The sequence below is a fragment of the Spodoptera frugiperda genome, chromosome 25, assembly GCF_023101765.2.
Source record: "Spodoptera frugiperda isolate SF20-4 chromosome 25, AGI-APGP_CSIRO_Sfru_2.0, whole genome shotgun sequence".
NCBI lineage: Eukaryota > Metazoa > Arthropoda > Insecta > Lepidoptera > Noctuidae > Spodoptera > Spodoptera frugiperda.
Genome location: NC_064236.1, coordinates 12474255 through 12497290, shown reverse-complemented (window position 1 = coordinate 12497290; position 23036 = coordinate 12474255). Strand labels below are relative to the sequence as shown.

The 23036-nt window shown below is 35.3% G+C and overlaps 1 protein-coding gene and 1 long non-coding RNA gene across 4 annotated transcripts in view; one reads left to right on the top strand and one right to left on the bottom strand.

Moving 5' to 3' along the window:
• LOC118261844 (cyclic nucleotide-gated cation channel subunit A) overlaps window positions 1-20576 on the bottom strand; it is a 30183-nt gene extending 9607 nt beyond the window's left edge. Inside the window, exons 1-3 of one of the 3 annotated variants that reach the window (XM_050704143.1) lie at window positions 20406-20576; window positions 16550-16684; window positions 15768-15972 (exon numbers count right to left, since the gene is read on the bottom strand). In XM_050704143.1, coding sequence (XP_050560100.1) covers window positions 15768-15972; window positions 16550-16653 — 309 coding nt within the window. In that variant the 5' untranslated portion in view covers window positions 16654-16684; window positions 20406-20576. Of the gene's footprint in view, window positions 1-13632; window positions 14136-15767; window positions 15973-16549; window positions 16685-20405 lie in introns of those variants that run through there. The other 2 variants (XM_035572843.2, XM_050704145.1) reach the window with 2 other exon arrangements.
• On the top strand, window positions 2637-5395 carry LOC126912373 (uncharacterized). Its single transcript, XR_007707066.1, has 2 exons — window positions 2637-4710; window positions 5056-5395. It is a non-coding gene; the product is annotated as an uncharacterized LOC126912373 (long non-coding RNA).
• Window positions 20577-23036: the final 2460 nt, after the last annotated feature.

The window sequence follows — 23036 nt, the reverse complement described above, 5'->3', positions numbered from 1 at the left end:
TGTTTTACGGTATTACAATTAAATAATAAAAACTATTAAACATATTTAAGTTTAATTGAATTTTGTCACATATTTTGCTCGTCCACCGCACACGCATCTTACGTCTGGCTTGAAACTATTAGATCTTTTTTCGAATAATTTATGTGAATATTCCGAGTATTTCAATAAATTTTATTTAGTTTATGTTTATAGAAACCCCCTTTTTATCTTAAACAAATCGAAATTTATCAATTTTGTTTATTATTTTACCAGCCGAAAGTATTTTTTTACCACTTATGTCTAATATATCTTTGAAATTCTAAGCCATGCCAACCACGGTTAAGTTGTTTACCTCTAACGAAAGCTTAAACGTAAATTAGTAAAAACTGCACATAGATTTTTTTTATTGAACACGCCGGTTAACGTGTATACGTATCACCTGATACTTAAAACACCAGGGGCTTTACAAGTGCGTTGCCGGCCTTTTGGGGGTTAGGAATTTAAGGGTTGTTGGGAAATCGAGGATTGGGAAGATTGAAAAGGGGGAATTGGCCTCCGGTAACCTCATTCACCCAACGCAACGAACCATAACAATGGTGCAACAGTACACAGCAAGCGTTATAGTGAACCAGCAGATCTATCCGCGTTTCCGTGTGGTAAAAAATAGCCTATGTGTTACACCGAACCACAATCGACCCCAGTTTCAAATTTCATCCCGATCCCTTGAGCAGTTTTGACGTCATTGTGTAACGAATATACACGCAAACTTTCAGATTTATAATATTTGTATGATAGTATGATTCCATGCATTTACAATCTGCTAGACTGTGTAAGATAGCACTATTATTGTATATTGATAATTGAAACTAGTAAATAAACTAAATAAATAAGACAATTTAGGAAGAATCACATATCTTTTATTTATTAGACAATTTTGTAAATAATAATAATAATAAGTCCGCAAGGCAGCTTGTGGCGAGCTGTTGGGCAGTGGCGACCCCACGGACCTGACTCCCGGGAGAGGCCCTACTTTTTAACTCCGGTTAGTACTCGTGACTATCCGGAGTCGCCTCTCCTACCTCACTCTTGCCTTAATCGGCTGGTTTGAGTGGAGATTCGCAAGAGTGGAGTTGCCTTCAGCTCCACTTGGGGGAAGGACGTATCCCAGTAAGATGCTGGTAGGGGTCTTGACCGTACTTCCGGGATTGCTCTGATAGCCGTGGGATGCCCCCCCTTCCTCAAGCAGCTCAACGGATGTTGCTTCCCTTGTCGCTACATGCTAGCGGCCGTTTCCGGGGCCCACTATTGAGTTTGCGAGTCACCCCCTGCCTGTTTATCCGTATTTTTCAATATTGGTCAGGGGCAGGGGCCATAGTCCCCATAGTTAACCGGTTAACTATTCCACAGCCACCCACACCCATATCCCTATCATTTCCTTTTACCATATCTCGCAATAGTCCTGCATCAACCGGGGATTGTCCTTTGGTGTACTTCCATAGTGCATACAGGGATAATCGCCGGCTGATGTCCCATTACATTTAGATCAAAATTGTTCAACGGGCCTCTGCGAGTTGGCTTCGGCCCCTCGTACGCCTTCCAAAGGTCCGGGACCCTGTGGTCCCGAGATTATGTAAAGAACAGACATAATAATAAAAAATAATGATCTCCACACAATATTAAGTTCTAATAACAAAGTCACTCTGATACCGTATAATCGACACTGTAGTTATCTTTAGAGTTTCAAAAAGCAACTCAGTAATATTAGGTGACTATGTAACTTATGTGGCTTATAAATAACTTTTTCCATCGGATTTTGCTTGAAAACATTGATCTACAAAAAGTAGGTAACTGCGATATGGATGCACGTAGATTGTTTATAATGTTTTAGAGCTAAAGAGCAGGTTTGTTTGGTTGGTTGTGGCGCTCATTTTCCGATTATCATCAATCATTTTTCCTTAACAGACTGAGATATTTTCGCAATAGCAATATGATCGCTATTTATGTTTCTGAAGGTTACACAAAAATTCAACCTCGACCTCTGCAGGTGTCGTTGTCAACCTTTGCCTCTTCAATTACAATATAATTTATAAATAGTTTCCTTAATAAGAGTAATGACTTTCCTCATCGCACTGTTTTATATTTATATCAAGTCTCTGCCAGGCTTACATCGCGATCAGTGTCGTTATGCCATACTTAATATCTGTCGGCGAATGGACTATGAATTTAAATCAGCCATTATCAATGTGTATCATGTCATTGAATCAATTTTGGAATCTATTTCTATTGTTAGTTTTAAATCATATAAGAATTATTTTATGAGAGGTTCCTAGAATAAGATTCTTATCGGTTTTTGATTTAGATAGATTATTGTTAAGAAGTAATTACTTAAAATTATATAGAACTAGCTTATGCCAGCGGCTTCGCCCGCGTTCCCGTGGGATAAAAGTATTCTATCACCCAAGTCAAGGTAAGTATGAGCTATATCCTATCTGTATACCAAATTTTATCAAAATCTGTTCAAACAAAGTTTTGTATTTCGGTTATTGAAGTAAATCATTATATTAAAATTTTTGAATTTTGTTTCTTAAGAAATAAAATAAGAATTTAAAGTTTGTACGGGACTTCTATTATTGTTGATTTGAGGAACACAATTGAGAATCTATATATATAAAAATCAATTGCTGTTCCTTTGTCTCGCTAAAACTCGAGAACGGCTGGACCGATTTGGCAAATTTTGGTCTTGAATTATTTGTAGAAGTCCAGGGAAGGTTTAAAAGGTGAGAAAATATCAAATAATTGACGGAAAATCCCTAAAAACTGCCCTTTCCTTTATCCCATACAAACGTTTTCTAACTAATACGTAGAGTCAATTTGAGCTTTATTGCTATTGGATAAAGTTCATTGTTGGATAAATGCTATTGGATACTAAAAAACAAATGCTATTGAATAAGTGTGCGTTGGAGACTTGGAGCACAAAATCCCTACTAATATTATAAATGCGAAAGTAACTCTGTCTGTCTGTAATTACACTTTCAAGCCTAAACCAGTGAACTGATTTTGATAGAATTTAGTACTGAGATAGAATAGACCTTGATACTTTTTATTGCAAAAAAATAGCGGAGAATGGGTAAAAATAAGGGATAAATGGTCATATGGAAATTTGTCATTTTAAAAGCTGTAACAGTAAAACTTTGTATTTAGATACTTAATGAGGAACGAAAGAACATGGTCTACTTTTTATTGCAAAAAAAAAACAGAAAAAAATATAAAAAAAAACGTTGCCTGTGGCTTCACTCGCGTTCGATTCTTATTTAAATACACATATACTTATTTAAATCGCCAATATCCCTACTACCATACTAATGTTATGAATGCGAAAGTAATCCTGTTTGTGTTGAGGTTACGCTTGCACGAATGTTTTTTTTTTAGAATATAACAACGAAACAATGTATTTTTTTATTGATAGGCAATATATAGGAAATTAAAGGATAATAATATAGATAACCTTGGCTACTTTTCATCATGATTATAAAATGATGAATCGGCGGTCGTGGTTTCTTTGGAATACATATCTTTAAAAATGCTAACAGTAACATATCCTCAAGTAATTCACATTTTAGATGACATACGGCAGCATTTTGACCACTAACACCACTACGCGGACGAAGTCGCGGGCAAAAGCTAGATTCGATAAATTTTCATTTGTACATGTCAAATATTTGTTGTTTCTAAATTCAAATTCTGTAAATAATGATTGACATTTATGCATAAACTATGAAAAGGGTGAATAAACAATTGTCTATATTTTTTTAACCTATTGAAAATGTTGAAAAGTGCATTAAGCATTAATAGAAATTCCTCAAATATTAATTATGCGTGCGTTCAGAAATAATGACAAATTATCAACAGTTACGCGTGTGTTCAGAAATTTATTTTGTGTAAATTAAAGTTTCTATTCACGTTTTCGAACAAACGATGCTCTTTCAATATAGTCTATAGGTGTGAATGACATTGACATTCGTATTGCGCGTTTTTTAAAATATGCAAAATTAAATGTATAGTTTTCAATATTTCTGAGAGATTATCTTAATATTTCTTCGAGTTTTAAAGACTAAGAAGATTTTTATTTGCTAATAAGTGTTTGTTAATCAAGGTAAGTTCACATCTTCATTATTGATTTTTAGTAACTTTTGGTGACTACACAATACTACAATTTGGTATACACGGTTATGCAGAAAATGTATGAGAGCTTTTTATTTTCAGTTGGAATTTCGTTTTTAACAATGCTACCAACCAGACGTACAAGCTTAGGCCGCAGAACTCGAAATACGGCAAGTCAAAGAAATATATGAGCAAATCAAACTGATGAGCATCGCGAAGCGCGAAATGAACTTGAACTGAATCGATATTAAGATAGAAATGTTGTGTTTAATCCCCACAAAGCTGCATTCAGTTATAATGTAGCAATTGATTACAGTTCAGAGCAAATTGTTGCTATTGGACTAATGAACATTGTGTGTCCACATTGGGATTGAAATTAAAAAATGAAGCCTCTGGATTGTGTTGCGCCAGCGGCCAAGTCAAATTGACGCCATTGGTACCGCCACCAGAGCCACTACATTCGTTGGTCCATTTTTTGACTCATATCCAGTAGTACAATAATTGCTTTCAAATGACATCATTTGGGGCAACAAAAGTTATACGAGACAATTATTTGCCTACTTTTAGCAAGTAAGTATAATGGCAAACGTTTTTTTTAGTTTTAAAACCATGTAGCTGGTGCAAAATGTGTCGAGTCAGTGATGTGTTGTAAACAATAAATCAAATACATAATAATAGTCTATAATCCGAAGACTTAATCAGCAACATTTATAACATGTTGTATTTTATAGTGGCATGAGCAAAATGTTCTTGGTACTACCTACTACCTAAAGCTCCCGTGGAAGGCTGTTTAATGTCGAGGTTAAAAGTAGTTTTAATTTGAAATGATGTAAAGTATTGTGGCAGTATTTTGCGAGCCACATGGTGGTACAATTTGCTATACAATTACCTGTATACATATTTATATTCTTGCAGATTCAGGGATTCAAATATATCATCAAACAGGTTCCTTATTGCCAGTGCCTGTTGAAGACTATACATTTTTGCAAATATATTTTATGGACAATTCAGCAAGAGAAGTCGATCAGCGTTGCGCACACAACAACTCAGTAAAGAGATCCATTGTGATGAACAACTTCAAACATTTTTCCTTCAACACAATGAATTAGTTGCATTAGACCGATGCATTAGACATTCACAAATGCATTAGACCGCATGCCATCAGATAATCACAAAATTGTCATCAGAGCCGACAAGGCGCCTGCAGGACAGTGAAATGATTGAATCCTATGAAATAAACACTATTATGAAAATATATTTAGTTTTTTTTTTAATTAGTAAAGTCCTTTTCAGGTATAGTGAGATCAGGAAATTATGGATTCATTTTTATATAGAGGATATTTATAGATTCCAATTCAAATTTAATAGGGACTCATACATAGCTCAGCTATACAAAATAAAGTAGAGCATCATTGCTACGCGAAAGCGGTACGAAGTTCGCTGGGTCAGCTAGTTACAAATAAAAATCCTATACCCGCTACCATAATTATATAGCATAAGAGTTTTTTTTTGAAGGGGGAAATCATCCAATTACTTCTCCCGCTTTGGGTGAGGTGAGAGGCAGTGTCAGACTCTTACTGACTAAAATCACCCTGTTCCTTCTCCTACTTTGAGTCGGAGCTCCGGTAACCTGATACGTTGTCCGCAGCTCCGGATCGGGCATCAGCCCTATTGGGCCCCATCTGTGGTGGTCTGGCTCTTTTAGTCGCGCGCGGAACGTACCCTTGCTCACCGTCCGCAGATCCGCACTTACGGTGGCCGGAGATCGTCACGCGATCCCCGACACCCGGCTACGTCTTCTACGGCGGCTGGGGCTTGAGGAGGATAGTTCTCTCACGCGCTCTGCCTCCTCCTTGCCTAGCATGACTGTTTCGCAGAAGGAGGAGACGGCATCCCATTCCTCCTTGCTCCACACCATGGCCTGAACCAGAGCCGGAATTGCTTAGGAGCTAAGAGCGTGATAATGTTTCGTTTGGGAAAGCTATAGATCTATTGACGTGTCTTACTTTAAGTTATTGAGGTTACAATATATTACAGTTATAGTACAGTAGTGTAGTAGAGGATATATGAGTTGAATTATTTAAGCCATAACAACAAAATACAATACTTATTATTATTTGCTTATTTTTAGCAAGTGACATGTTTTCCTTGTACCTAAATCGATTTGTCAAACCATTAAGTAACGGGGGGCTAATTACTTGATAATAAGGAAACATTGCCAAAAAGTTTAGAGGTCTTGTGAAATTAAATACTAGAAGTGCTGAGCGGCGTGGCATATTCATTTTATTCGGTATATTCGTTTTAATCGGTATATTCGTTTTGTCGAAAACAGTGATCCAATTGTAAAAATAAATTATAAGTTCCTGACGTTTGTTCGAGAACACCAACGACGTTGAATCATCAACCGTTGACAAAGCTCATTGAATCATGCAATAATGAAATATCGTTTGATTTCTCTTTTTCATCATAATAATGCACACCAAAAGCACTTCCACTATAAAACAGTAATTAAAATGCAAACACCAGCAATTATGACATCAGAATCGGGTGATAAGAATGTTTCTATCGGTTATAACATTGTACTTAACCATTGAATTTACGCCTGTTGTTTAGTAACTGGCTCATTAGCAGCTGGTGATGTGTCAGTGTCAGGTATCAATGGTCATCGGTTATTCAAAATATTTATTTCATTCTGATTTTACTCAATTAACCTTTGCATCGTTAATGAATTCAATCATAATCTATCTATCGATGAGTTTCTCAACTTAGTCTATTTCGACGATATGTTTAATTACTTTAAGAAAATGTGTTTAGTGATATTTTACATTATTGATTACATTTTGTTATGTGTTTTCATTAATGGCCAAATCCCTCTCACGTACTGACAAATGGATACCACACATTACAGAAGACTACACCAAACTACATACATATGCAGTTACACATAATCTATATATATAAAAATAAGTCTGGTTTACCTTCCTGACGCTATAACTCCAGAACGCATGAGCCGATTTCCACGGTTTTGCATTCGTTGGAAAGGTCTCGGCTCCATGAGGTTTATAGCAAAAAAAAATTAGGAAAAAAAATAAAGAAAAGCAGGAAAACAGGGAAAATCATTGGTGGCGAAACGGAGTTCGCCTGGTTTGCTAGTAATACATATATTGATAGGCATTTTGTTAATCATAATTATATGTATACAGCGTGACTTGTAATTCGACCTATTCCTAAGGAGGTGATAATACACCTAATTTTCTACAAAATTACCCCTGAGGTTTTTGGTCCGAAAGTGACTGTTCTGAGATATTAAATATTTTTGGTTTTAGTTAAAAAATCCCGAACTACAAAAACATCAATAAATAAAAACTACCAGTTTAATTTGTTTTAGTTTTTATCAGTTGCCAATACATCGATAAATATTTATTAATACTGGCAAAATTTCGTTTTAAAATAACGATTGACCGACGACCCGCTTTACGTAGAAGTCCAACTTGGACCATTTGAAGACTTGTTCATTTATTTACGAACTAGTCGGCTGGCCACCCCCATTGTCATAGCGCTAAAACAGCGTCGAAGCGGTGGAAGTACGTCATCGTCCGGTCTGTTCTATCAATAGGTTTTATTTCAGTTATTTTTCTAACCTCTCTTGCCTATAAAACATGGGTACTTCTTTCGAAGACAAGACATCTGACGGACTTTACTTTGCTAAGCTTTTGTTTCAACGCCTAAACTTAAAAAAACCGGCCAAGTGCGAGTCGAACTCTATGAAGGGTTTCGTAATAGCAAGTAGATGACATAATATAAAAGTTGTAAAATAACTCGGTTTTACATAGTGTTTGTATGAACGACAAAGTTATATTTGCGGTTTTAGAAAATGTTTTATTTTATTGTAACTTTCGTGAGACATACTAAATTAATTATTATGTTATCGGCTTACTCACGTAACTCTCATGAATATGAGCCTCTAGCATGGCTTAAAACTAGTCGAGTTCCTCGTCAAAACGTTACGTGAGTAAGCCGATAACATAATAATTTATGTTTTATTTCTTAAAAGCTAATAATGATATCTCGTTCAAACCAATTTTCGTTGATAGTTTCCATTGAAATCTACAGCATATATTTTTTCAGTTTTCTCACTCTCTTATTCTAAAAATTAGAGGGGCACACTCATATTCCACTTTGGAAGCGTCTAACTTTCAAACGATTGATTTTGACGAAAAGTGGTTTTAGGAACCTTAATGTTTTTTTAAAGACCTATCCATAGACACCCATCACGGATATGCTAACTGAAAATATATATATATATTTTTTAATATAGAAGAAATACATCATCCTACTAAGTTTCAACTATGTAGGCCCAAAAGTTTCGGAAGTAAATGGCTGTGACATACGGACGGACGGACAGACAGACAGACATACATGACGAGTCTATATGGGTTCCGTTTTTTGCCATTTGGCTACGGAACCCTAAAAACATCGTCGAGTAGAACGATGAGTGAACAAAGTCCCTGTCAAAACTCCTGTCTAGCTATTCTGTTAAAACACAATACATGGTAGGTTTTTGAGTGGCGTAAGTTGGTAGCCAGAATAAATTCTGTTAAGTGAGTAAACCAATGGTTTCTATTAATTTATTAAGTCTCACGATAGTTATTAATTACAAAGATTTAAAATTAAAAATATAGAGATAACTAACTACAAAGTTGACCATTACAGCTAGGCTATTCTGTAATTGACAATTCAAAAAAATCTATCGGTAATCGCTATCCGCCTAGCTGTTATGAGCCTGTGGTGCGCTGTTGCATTGCTGCTATTCTAAAGATTGTTCAAATACGAAGAAACACGGTAGGTACATACTAAATTACCCCACATCCTATAACAACGTGACATTCTCAAAAGATAAAATGTATTAAAATGTATGTCATACTTCCTAGCTTCAATTTTTTACACATTCATATGAAAAATATTTTATGAATATAGTTCAGGCTCTGGTATGAAAAATCGACCTATGAGATTTATGGACCGATTCTATTTTTATTTTGAAACCCTTAAAGTAGTTTCACATCTATTAAGTCATGTATCCGCACTTCAGAATCCTGGAGAAATAACAATATAATCTCAAAAATAAACTATTTATATCTATTAAGGTCGTTCTTAATATATTGTATTATATCTTTATTCGTAGGTTAGGATCTGATGATGGAATCCCAGAGAACGCGAGATGAATTTAAAGTGAAGTCTTTAAACTGACATGGTCACTTACTGAAAAAACTGTGGACACAGTGAGTTTTGTATGTCGAGAATTGAATCGAGTTACAAGTTAACAATGGTAGCGGTGTCAGCAAAAACGAACAAGAAAGAGGGTAGACCGATTTGCCTGCTATTAAACATCCACCCGCATTTACTTCAGTTCATCCGTGATCATGGCGCTTGCAACAGTGCCGAAATATCGGTAACTCATAGAAATATAGAAAAATATGTTAAACATTCCGTTTCGAGTTCTAATACTAGTGAATTTAAAAAATTGTAGTCGCATCTCGTGTCTTAGTAATTATGTCGGTAAGTATTTAAAACCCCTACAATTTGATAAAGGTCTAGAGTCGATCTGATAATGAAGCCGAGAGACAGTTGAAGAAACTCCTCGAGCATATTTACAGCAACGACCTCTTGGATTACTTGGTTGGCAAAAACTTTTGATGAAGTATGATAATTATTTGGGGTCTGATGATCAAGTAATACGAGAGTTGAGGAAACTCCTCAATGGTTAAGAGTAGCTTCCTTGTGTTTGGGCTTGATTAATTTGTTTTGATGAGGACTTTGCACCCATAAGGGTTGTACAATGAACATGGTACTACTAATATTTTAAAATTAGTCTATAAATACTCGAAATTTTCCATCCATCACTTCCTTAGCTCAAAAATAAAAATGCACTTTATGGTTAAACTACTGGGCCGATTTCACTCCGTTTTTGTTACGTTGTCAGAAAAGATTATTACAAACATGTGTTTTAAATTAGAACATAATGTGTATATTGTATACCAGTTTAGCAATCGAAGTCGACAAAACAATTATTGGCCATAATATACCTACGTGGCGCAAGGAATATCAACAGGCAGAGTTATGTACTTAAAAAGTCACCGTCACGTCAAATTAAAAAAGCAAAACACTCAACAATACCCTCAGGAATAATATTGCTTATCTACTATAAAGTGAATACATTTTTAGCGCCGGATTAATTAATAACACAGTTGGACATATGCATTTCCCCATTTACAAATTGCGATGGTCATTTAATCTTCTATAGACACGATCTGATAAAAAAGTTTTTCTATATTAACTCTATACTGCTACCGTTTATAATAATCGTATCATTCTTACACACAAAGCCACAATTTTGTCATCCAGTTTTACGTAATCTTAGTCTAGAATAGTCGACTCTCGTTAATTCGAAATACATTTTTAAAATATTTCGAATTACCGAATGTTCGTATAAACTAAGTGGTTTGAAATTTTAATTTGCCTCAAAATTACCTCTGCAAATTCTGAGATCTTTGTGTCTCTTTCTCTCTGCAAATTCGAATTATCGAGAGTTTGGCGCCGATAAGTTCGAATTCATTCATTTAGTCATTTGGTTGCGAAGGAATGATTTTCCATTCGATTTACCTGTTTTTATTTTGGATTTAATTCGAAATACGAATATAGGTAAAGAGATTTTCTAGGAACCTCAAGATAACTTCGAATTATCAAGGAGTTCGAATTATATGTACTTAAAGTTTTATTTAATTAACGAGGTTCGACTGTAATAGTGTAACGTACGCTTTCTGACCAAAAGGTTTGTTGTTTAATGATGATTTCTTACCAGCTGTTAATACATTTTTGGTCTCTGTATATAAAAACTTTTAAACATAAAAACTTGTTTAGTTATTTTAAATATGTACAAGAAATAGAAGCTAACAAGTAAGGTAACTAATCAATTTTATTTAATTGATATGGCTTGTGTTTCTTCTATTACTATACTGATGGTGTATGATATCATGTTTACCATGGTAATGGTAGCATTAATTGATTACTGGCATTGTTAATGAGCCAAGTGGTTAGTCATAGATCACTTTCATTTTATGGGTAAAATACATAATAATAATAATAGATCAATAATAATTTAAGAAAATATTTTTCTACGGGATGAAGCTAGGATCGACATGTGGCGTGTTCCATAAAAAAAAAAAAAAACTACATACGTGAAGGACCAAAGTCTCGAAATAAACTATATTACAGCATTGTCGAAAGCATGCAAAGCAATAGAATAAAAGCTTTTTTACTTAGGTACCTACAATGTTATAATATCTCCAGATACAAACACAACAGTGTTAAGGAAGGTGACACTAGTTTACACGGTTTTCACACCCCAGCTAAAAGTTGGCACCGTACTTATTTTATTTTGTGTTTTGGTTGAAAAGTTGATTACTAGGTTCTCTCATAGCATTGGTGAACCAATTTTTGACTGCACGGTTGGTGCGGTGGCTGGGCAACTGGCTGCCGTGCAACAGGTAGCGGGTTCGATTCCCGCACGGAGCAACTCTTTGTGTGATCCACAAATTGTTGTTTCGGGTCTGGGTGTCATGTGTATGTGAACTTGAATGTTTGTAAACGCACCCACGACACAGGAGAAAATACTAGTGTGGGGCAACGTTTTTTAAAAAAAAAAAAAAAAAAAAAAAAAAAGAAAAAAAAAGAAAATTGGAAGGTTTTTTTTCCGATGTCCACTGGAGTAAGATGATTCTACAGCTATTGCAAAATACGTGAGGTACCCACTTTTTATCTTGATTTGCAGCAGGGAATCCAAAATAATGAAGATATGCATATATTAACGAATCTACAATAGGTCTTTTTTTTTTCAAAATATAAACAGTCCATGTTCACGTAGATTAACATATTTACAGACATATGTTTCGTAGTACCTATAAATAAAAAGTAAAATTTTGTAAACTAGTGTTATCGATCAAAATTATTATAATATGTAGTTTAAATCCGTCCGGACAATTCAAGATATGTAATGTATCTTACTTCGGTAAAGTTTTAGTCTGGTCCAAAATAAGAGATCTCAATTGACAAAAACAATTTTTTTTTTAAACTTTGGCCCACCTTAGGATTTTCTCCTGTGTCGTGGTTGCGTTTACAAACATACAAGTTCACATACATATGATACCCAGACCCGAAACAACAATTTGTGGATCACACAAAGACACGCGGCAGCCAGTTGCCCAACCACCGCACTAACCGTATAGTTAATTTTTTTTTAGTTTAAATAAATATTTACTCCTTTAGTAATAATGATAAAATAAACAAGTCAGTAGAATTGAAGTAAGACAGCAGAAATAAAGTAGAATTGTTTACCTTCAAAAGTTTTTAACATTCGCAAACCTTTAGCTGTCAAAGTGTTGTTTAAAATAAGCAAAAATATTTGTTGTTAACTTATAAATTGAGGATACATATTTGATTTTCAGTAAATAAGTCAATGCTCAATTGATCAATATTTAGGGTATATTTACTTGACCTAAGTAATATTTTAATGAAAGATATGGTTTTAATCATTTTTTAAATACAAATAGAAAGTACCCAGGTAACTTGGAGAACATTATTTTTAAGTAAAGGGTTATCAATATTTCTAATAATTTTGCAGTCAGCATCAAGTTCATTAAACGACGTCGTAATTATTCCTTTGTGTGGGAAAGTAAACTTAAAATGGAGACACGAACCCTACATTTGCGCGCACTAAGCCATTAAATGCCATAATAATTACTGAAAGTTTCCTAGCTCATTTCACGTCTGCAATTGAAAATGTCGTTTGTTTTGTATGCAAACCGGTTTTGATCAGCACCAGTAAATTGATTGTTGACCGTTTGTCTGATTCAAAAACGAAGGGGAAATAATAATGTATGTCGTACGTACATATTATTATGTCAACATCAACAAAATGTGTTTCTAACGTAAGTACATATTTAGTATAAACTTAAATGTACTCTAGTCTAGTAAATCTAGTGATTTACTTGACCAAGTTTAGGGTGACTTACCTGAGTAATATATTTATACAAATTGATTAAATTGTTCGTAGTGAGGATAGTAAATATCAGTACTAAAACATTTATATAGAATACCATCGTTCGTCGACTACTGAACAGTTTCTTGGAAGATATAGATAATTTTTTTGTTTTAGTTCCTTAGGGGTATGAATTTACACCTTCATTATTTTTAAAACCGACTTAGAGCGGGTTTGTTATAACTTCTACGCTTGCTACGCGACTTCAGGATCGCAGTAATTTTGCAAAAAAATTTAACGATGCTTAGGTCGGGCTGAGTTTGGAATGATTTTAGTCAATAATTGCTGGATTTTTATCTGGAGTTTGCTATTTAGATTTTAAGTCACAAAAATAAAAACAAATTTCACTGCGTTAGATCGACGCTAAAATTAATTTTAATAAAAAATACATCACTTACCGAACCCATGTTGTTTAAGCCTATTTTATGGATGGTGAATACTGGACTCATGATTTTTATAAACACACGCGACTGTCGGACACAGAAGTCATTTCATTTTACCATCCACTCTTTTTCACCACAACGATGTCTTCAAAATAAATACAGTCATTAAGACTCGTCGACAAATAGTATAGATCGGTATCAAAGTAATTGTTAGAGGTTGGGTCACGATACCGACTTAACACGAACTTCAATTAAAGGAATTTAGTTAACACGACTAATAGATACAGGGGTGCGACATATCTACAATTTATTTACGATGTCACTTTATTAAAAATATGAGTATAGAAACTTTTGCAGTATGGAAGAAACTTTTGCAGTATAGTTTAAATATAATTTCGAATAACTAGATTCAGGCGTCCGTCGCTTAGACAATTTAAAAGGGAATGAGCATCAAGTCCAAATTTAATAGTTAGTCCGTGCGTGTCCAAGGCAGTACCATCGAAACAATAGGCCATGAGGAGCGCGCCACACGACGAGCCACTTCCCGATGTCACGTTTATGACGCGTTCACCGTAGCTTCCGTCGTAAATACTGATTGCCTGACCACCATCGCCGAACGTAATACTTCTAATTGCCCCTTTAAAAGTTAATGCATTAACTTGATCATGTTTCGATGTCTCATCACAATTACACGGTTGTGTTTGCGATCTAACGTTTTAAGTAAATTAAGTACATTTTCTGCCAAGTTTTCTTTGTAAAGCTGATATTGTTATTGTGTTTACCTTCAATTAAAGTGACCAATCATAATTAATCATCATTTTTCCGTATAAATATACAGGTGACTTGTTATTATCTAGTATGGGTTCATAGAGCAAACGGATAGGCGGATACTGTTACCAAAACATTTAACTTTTAGCAGGAACTTCAAAATTATCTTTGCGGTTTTCTCCTGTGCCGTGTTTGCAACCATATAATTTTACAGGCACATGACACTCATGTCTCGAATAACTATTTGATGATTACATAAAGAGTTGTTCCGTGGATTATCGAACCCGCTATACGTTGCACGGCAGTCTGTTGTCCAACCACCATGAAAACCGACTTTATTTACTGGTCCAAGTCGTTAAATTTACAATAATATTTTATTTTAAACACAGTGACTCCAAATTCATGGAATATTGTTTTTTTTTCTAATTTATTTATATTACAATTTTTTAAGGAAATTCTTATACAATGTGACTCGAATCTTATTATTAAAAAATATGGCACTAAGACATTTCAGACTCCTTAAAGCATTCTAACTAAAGAGTTATGATATCAGTGCCATTAAGCAACAATTTCCACAATGTGTACAAAGACTATGCTCATTCCAATTTACTCAGAACATTATGGTGTCATATACAGGCCGAGGATTTAGTCTCGAGGTACGGCAATGAATGCTGCTTTTCATTTGCGCATAAAATTTGTCATTTATTTGTTTTGGCATTCCTGGATCCCAACGCGATACATGAAGCTTTTCTAGTAATAAACGATAAAATATTACAAGAGAAAACCACAGGAGTTGCAAAGTGTAAACAATGACATTTCTGTACATTCCCAAAACACAAAATGTCAATGAGCATTAACGTTGGACTATACTTTTAAATCGGAAGAAATGGTATATGTGATATACGGATGCATTAATGTGTAAGAATTTAAAATTAAGTGCATCAATAGAACAGAAATTGCTCTTCCAGTCTATTTCGACCCCCTGCCCGTCAGGTGACGGGCCTTCGAGGTCGTTCTGAATCACCTGAGACGGTGCCTCCAAGATGTTTCATAGAGAATACTAACACCTAACTCCTGTGTGCATATTGGGGTGGGGCCTGGCAAGGCAGGCCATCATGAGTTCGGAGGTTGCGAAAGATTGTGTTTCCCGCATCCTTGTATTCACATTTGAGACGGGATACCGGGTGGGTTTTAGTCAGTAAGAATCTGACAGTGCCTTTCGTTCTCCCCAGGCGAGAGGAGCTCCATGAAGATTTATGGCTCTATGTCAAAAGAGCATCCATCTCAGCATTGTGTTGAGCGATTGCTTCGTCAACTGCACTTGGATGGGCTTTTTGGACATTGGTCTAGCGCTTATGACACCGTGTTAAAATTAAACTTACCTCGTCAAATGGTTCTACAGTTTCTTCTAGGTGTCGTTTATATTGAGCCCGTAGCTGGAGCGGGCTCAAAGTCTTCGGGGAAGCAGAGGTTTCTGATCGTGAATAGTGCCGTTTGACACGAGTCTTGGTCCGGTTATGAGAACAGGAGGGTCCAGGATATGGTGGACCCGAATAAGTTAACGTGAACGGTTTTCCATCCCGGTATCTGAAAAAAATGTGCTAATATAAGAAAAACAAAATCGTTTACCTATAAACACAGGATCGGTTAAGGATTTCCATAAAATTTGATTTTTTCTTACATTCATTAGATGTCGTTTTTATTTTTATTATACTTTGGATATTTATTATAAGCTAAATAATAATAAATAATGAGATTTTTTAAATGTTTTTCTCGTTTAGTGACTTAAAATAACTTATTTACTGAAGGTATGGAAATTAGAAATTATGTGATTTTGAAGTTCATTTACATAACAAGTGGTACGCAAGAAGTGTAATAGCAATATTGTGCAAAATTATTATTTATTTTAAATGCACATATGTTTTACTACGAGATGCTTAAAAAAGTTACAATAGATGTAGTATTTTTTCATTTTAAGGGGGGCGTAATCTGAATTGTAGTCTCAAATTAAAAGTTACATGCCATACTCGGAGACATTTAATGATAACTTAAACTATTCCTTAGAAACGATTTTGTTCCGAAAATAATTGCTAAGGACTGGGTTATGTAAACATTAAATGACTGACTATGGCAGTAATTGCTTAAGCTAGCCATTTAAACTTACGAGTAGGGTTGGTCGTCTAATGTGTTAGACGAGGTGTTTCGTTTACGTGTGTTTATAGATTGACGAGTGTCGCGACGTGCCGCTGCAATGATGTACGTCCACATTGCGCGGAAATCAATCTCTCCGCTCGTACACCTGAAATACAATATTCTATTAACGCACTATTTACAAGAATAATTTAAAACAACCAAAACAATGAGTTTGCTGTGATTTCTTGTTCTTACTTTTCGTTAGAGCTCGTGTACAAACATTTATTATAAGGTAAGCGTCCACAGGCCCGCATCGTACGCATCGCACGCAACGGGAAATCCGTTGCAGTTTGTCTCGTAATGAAACTCATACAACTGAGTCCACCGATCCGCATCGTAAGGACCGCTCATCGGCAAGGTCTACAACATGCGATGCGTACCGATGACGTCATACGGAATACCATGCCAAAGAAGCCAAAAGTCCGAGTGAAAGTGCTAATACTCGCGTCGGCTATGAAAAATTAATCTGTTTGATGCCAATCGTCCGATGCGTACGATGCGGGCCTCTGGACGCTTACCTATAACGTACACCACTGCAAATCCGGTAAAAATACGGTTCATTATCCGATGAAAAAAAAAACGTCTGCAAGCGATCTTGAGTAAAAATATAAGTTCGATTTACCTCGAGCTTACTAATTAGTAGGCAATTGTTGACAAACATCTCTATTTCAGAGGGTATTGGTTTTCGTTTTGTTTTTATTTCTCTATGCATTATATGAAGGGTATCTACTAGGTGCTTAATATACATAATGTTTTTATGATCACAAGAAGATTTTATTGATGAATCCAGCATAATAATGTATGTACGTATTTAGCGGCGTTGTTGTCTTGTGGTCGGTTCGATTCCTAATAATTTGTAAAATATTTAACGTAGGTACAGAGACACCATTTCTTTATCTTATGTGTTTGTAAACTAAATAAACAAAAATCTACACTTATTTGTATTCATGATTCGTCCACTTCTAATGTAAAAGTGACGAGGGCCAATACGGAGCTGCGGGTATTGATTATTGCGTAAAGCGCTATTTTATTGTGTTGCATTTTATGGGATTGTCATTCGTCTATAGTACTCTATAGCTTAAACATTATAGAATCTTCATCATACGGCGATAATGTTATAGTTTACTACATCTTCCATTCGTTATAATATAACTTTTCAGAAGTCAATTATCGTCACGCCTTTTATCCCCGATGGGGTAGGTAGAGTTACACATTACGGCACGTAATGCCGCTATAATGTACACCCACTTTCACCATTAATTGTGTTATAAGTCGCATGTAACAGGGGGTGAGTCAATTATGTTACTACAATTGATTAGGGAAGTCGTGACGAACGCTCAAAAATCTCGTTAGTCGTAGTTAGTCACTTTGTTCTCTATGTCGAGCGGGTACCCCACACAAATAAAGATAGACAGCAAAAATTGCATTCCTCGGTGCCCCATATCTGCCTGTTTTGCTGGGTCGCGTTTTTATTCATGTTCATTTCGTATACGATAGAATGAACATGACGAAAATATTTTTGAGGATTCTCGTTAGGGAATACCTGTCCCACGAGGTGTATTCTTTTTCTCATGCTGTGGAGAAATTGCTGCAATGCTGCCTTTGCAGAGTGTGCTTATTTGTTACGTTTCTATATATTCTGTCATTTGAAAAAAAAAATAGAGTGTATTCGTAAGCTTCCGACATATTTTCCCGCCAAGTTTATCATAATCATTGATCATGCTGGGGTATGTAAAATGCTAAAGAAACTTTTAATTGATGATTGTTTGACTTTGTTAACAACCGATTGGATAGGCAATAAGATAAAATCTGAGGAGCCTCTATTACTTTAACTGTGTGTCATTATGATTTTCATTAGATGAATGAAATCGAAGAGATGATGGGTGATTGAACCATATTTATATACTTTTTTAGTATTACTTACTAGGGGAATTAGTCAAATGTCTGCAAAAGGTTTAACAAAACGTGTTATTAATTTTAAAAAATCTCATGAATCGTCTCATGTCATGTTCTCTTAAGTCGGTTAGACGTCAACTTATGGATCATGCAATTGTACTTACTAATTTGTTGTTAACGAGCTAGAAAATCAATTAGATAGATACCAGCCTCACAATTATCAATTACCTAAAAGCGTTGGATATCAGTATTTTTATAAAACTGTAAAGATGGAAGATTAACCCTCCTTCTGGCGCAGTCGAGATATTTCATGTGACCAAAGCCGTGGCCAGAAAGTTTGATAGAAGTGACTAGCATCAATCGACATGAATCGGCATTTGGTAAGAATTATAAAAACCTTTTAAGTCCACCTAGCTACAGCATTTTAATGTACCCCTCCAATTACCGGTGTACGTGGTCTGCCAAGTTTATTATTTTTCGTAAAAATAGCTTGACGTTAACATTGCTTGTACATAGGCAATCAGAATAGCAAACAGGTATCAAAACGAATAATTTGATCCAAGCTTTTATGGTGGCTGAAACTTTCAAATGGTAAGGAAATGTAATATCTACTTATTTATTTTGGTACTCTAATACTCTAATGCCCATTTTTACCAAACTCTTCTAAATTTTAAGTAACTCCTAAGCTAAGATAGTTACCATTTAACACATTTTGGTTTTCACCAACTAATAAGTGATATCTAAAGAGGTTATAGCTTAGGTGCTACGTCTAAGTAACTTTTAGTAACGAAATGGTTCGAGGGTGAATAGCCATGACTATCATTTCGCTATAGGACTTCCTATTGAAATCCCTACAGTTTATTAAGTTATCGAACTTATAAGATTTTAATAAAAAGGATAGACGTAGATGTGGTACTACAATGATGTTAAGGTATATTCCATTTTCGTCAGCAAACGCCAGTAAAATGGAGAGAGAAATATTTTAATTTAAGAAAAATCGTTGCAAATGTCTAGTACACACTTAAAAATCAATTGAAAAACGTTTAATCTGTAGTTTTCAATAACTTTGCGGTACAGAGTGCTTTAGAAAATCAATTTAATTCCATTAAAACCCTCCACCTGAGGTAATTACCATTAATTGTGGGCTTAATTCTTTAGTCAGAGGGAGAAGCAGTCTCGAGGACTATTAACTAATTAAGCAAACGTATTACACATGTTTTTCTTGACTACCCGTCATTACTTAGGTAAACCGTGTGTAATCGCATCATTAATTTATTATTGTTGATGCATAACTTTCTAAATTAAATAGTCTAAGATACAGTTGATTACGGAGTCAACTATTCACGGGAATTGAAAAAAACATGTAACATGGGAAATCTATTAAATTAGTTTAACAATGAAACCCCTTACATGTGAAACTAATATTAACCGCCTTATGGGTACCTAATTAATTACTTTTTTTGGTAATGGCATTAATATTTGCTCACTGGGAAATATAATATATTTATGGTTATTGCGTGCCAAGTTATTGAGTTTTATTCCCGATAGAAACAAAACATTTTAAACTATGTACTCCCATTTTAGTCACTTCATTTATTTTATTGCAGACACAAATTTACAACTATATAAATACGAGTATCTTTATAGATACTCGTATAAATATATATAATAAACTTAGATAGGGTTATCCATAGCTAAGTTTCATTCCGTCCAGATATGCAACAAACTTAGTTTGATAATAGAACAGCACCTGTAAAATAAGCAAAACATTTAAATTTAAAATGCCTTTGCTAGTTCCATCTAACCACCGTCTTTAACTGTTCTTTCTAGCTTAAGAATCTTTATTGCTATATTTTAGTGTCGTAAGCTTTTATTGAAACGTTAAGATGCTAAACAAAATTAATACTACGTAAGTAGGTACGTGTCCTTACCTCAGAGCAGCTGTTATCCGCAAATTTCACCTGATCACGAAATATTGTGTCACCAAAGGAGCTATTTGTCAAACGAGGAATTAGTAAGTAATTAGAACGCACATGTCCGATGTGCGTGTATCGCGACGGGCGGCCTGGCGGGCGGCGCGACAGTGCCGGATGAAGGGCGGGAACAATCTGGTCACCCGGCTCCCGTCGGTCGGCGCTACGCGGTCGGAGGTTTACGGCGCCGCCACGTTGCACGTGTGTCTCCCTTGTTCCCAACAAGATATACTCTGATAATTGAACTACTTATTTAAAAATTACAAATAAAAGTGATATATGTCAAATGTATCTGTCTGTCTGTCTGTAAATGTACGCTGTCTGGAAGATCAGACAGCTAACCGACATAGACACGGCAAGACTAGTATATTTCAGTTACTTCCATAGCATCATGTCGTATGGTATTTTGCTGTGGGGACAGGCTGCTGATGTTGAGTCTATCTTTATCCTACAAAAGCGCGCCGTCAGAGCTATTTACAACCTAGGTCGTCGCGAATCTCTCAGAAAAAAGTTTAAGGAGATCAATATTATGACCGTTCCATGTTAATTTATTTATGAAAATCTTATGTATATTAGAAAAAACCTACATTTGTTTGCGAAAGTATTTGACAGACACAACTATCAAACTAGGCATAAGGATAGATTAAGTCAACCATTTTTTAGATTGTCAAAAATAAGTAAGTCATTTATGGGATTCTGTGTTAAATGTTATAATAAAGTTCCAATGGAAATACAGAATTTGAATGAATCAAAATTTTAACTTTGTATTAAAAAAACGTTATGTAGACAAGCATACTACAAAGTAAATGATTACATAGAAAATAAAAATAAAACAAGTGTGGGAGAGCCATGCTTCGGCACGAATGGGCCGGCTCGACCGGAGTGATACCACGGCCTCACAGAAAACCGACGTGAAACAACGCTTGCGTTGTGTTTCGTTGTGTGAGTGAGGTTACCGGAGGCCCAATTCCCCCCTTCCCAATCTTCCCCATCCCCGATTCCCGAACATAAATTCCTAACTCCCAAAAAGCCGGCAACGCACTTGTAACGCCTTTGGTGTTTCAAGTGTCCATGGGCGGCGGCGATTGCTTACCATCAGGTAATACGTCTGCTCGATTGCCGGCTTGTTCCATAAAAAAAAAAAAAAAAAAAAAAAAAAAAAAAATTTTTTAATGCTTGGAGGCAAGCTGGTCCGGCTCCACAGGATAACGAAAAATTTTTGTAATATAACCATGTTATTTCGATGTGTTGTCTACTTTATACAATCATTGTAAATGTGAGAGCCCTGTAATTAACTAAAACTAGTAGAATGCATTTATGTCAGCTTGGAGTTATCATGCTCACTCAAAGGTCTCATTGGCGGTGGCACGGGCATTGGATCGCTCGATTCCCTGCAACATGGTTGAGTTGGGCGGTGCTGGTGTACGTGTCATGTTCGTGAACGGGCGCTGTTAACTGGGACTGGTCAGCTCCGGACTGCATTAATTTTTATTGTCCTCTAGGTTATTTTCTTTTTCTATCGCTTTGACTGTATATTAGTTTTACATTGTTCTCACATAGTTGAAGTAATCGAAACAATGTAACCAAGCATTGTATTGTAAATCTGATTAAAAAAGAGTAACCTATGGAGTTTCTTGCTCGTTCTTCTCTATAGGAATCTACACTTTGGAACGAGCAAATAGCTTCACTAGAGGACTGACCGACAGACAGACGTTATTAATATTATTATATTTGCTTTGACGTTCAAAAGTGCCTTCCTGGTCTATTTGAAATAAATGATTTTGACTTTTGACTTTTTGACTTTTGTATCAAACTTGTAACTTTGAAAACCGTAGCTCCAGCTTGGAGCACGTATTTTTCATAATATTTACTCAATGTGCTTGTAGTTTGTTATCGTTTCGTTGCATGGAAGTTGAATATTCAGAGCCTTATATTTTATAGAACATACATAAGATAAGATAACCCACGCGACGATAATTCAATTATGTTTATGAAAGTGGCATTAATTTTTTTAATACAATTGAGCACCTATTTGTTCTTGTACATAACTTGCTAGCACCTGAAAAATGATAATCTAACTTAATTAATTGGCTGCGGCAAAACAGGTCATGGGTTTGAAATCCGTACGGAACAACTCTTTATGTGATCCACAAATTGTCTGGGTTTTATGTGTAGGTGAAATTGTATGTTTGTAAACGTACCCCACGACAAGGGAGAATTTCCTAGTGGTGCAATATTTATAAAACAAAAATGCCAAGAAGCCGAAGATGTTGCGAAAACCATTATAAAAATAACTCTGAAAAGTTTTCATGGGCACAATATGTGAAAAAGATACGTATTCAAACTTTGTGAATTTGCGAAAGATTAGAAAGTTTTAGTGATTTTTTTAATTATAAGTAGACGAAAACCATTTAAAATCCATGTGACAAAAATTAAACCAAAATAAAAGTGTAACAAAAAAATACCTATTCACGATTTACATAATAAAGGACTTATTCTCATCTCACAGTATTTATACAAAGTAATCTTCTATTATAATCTTCTTCTAAAACTGTCTGTTATTGAGTGAGGGATTGACGGTCCAACAAC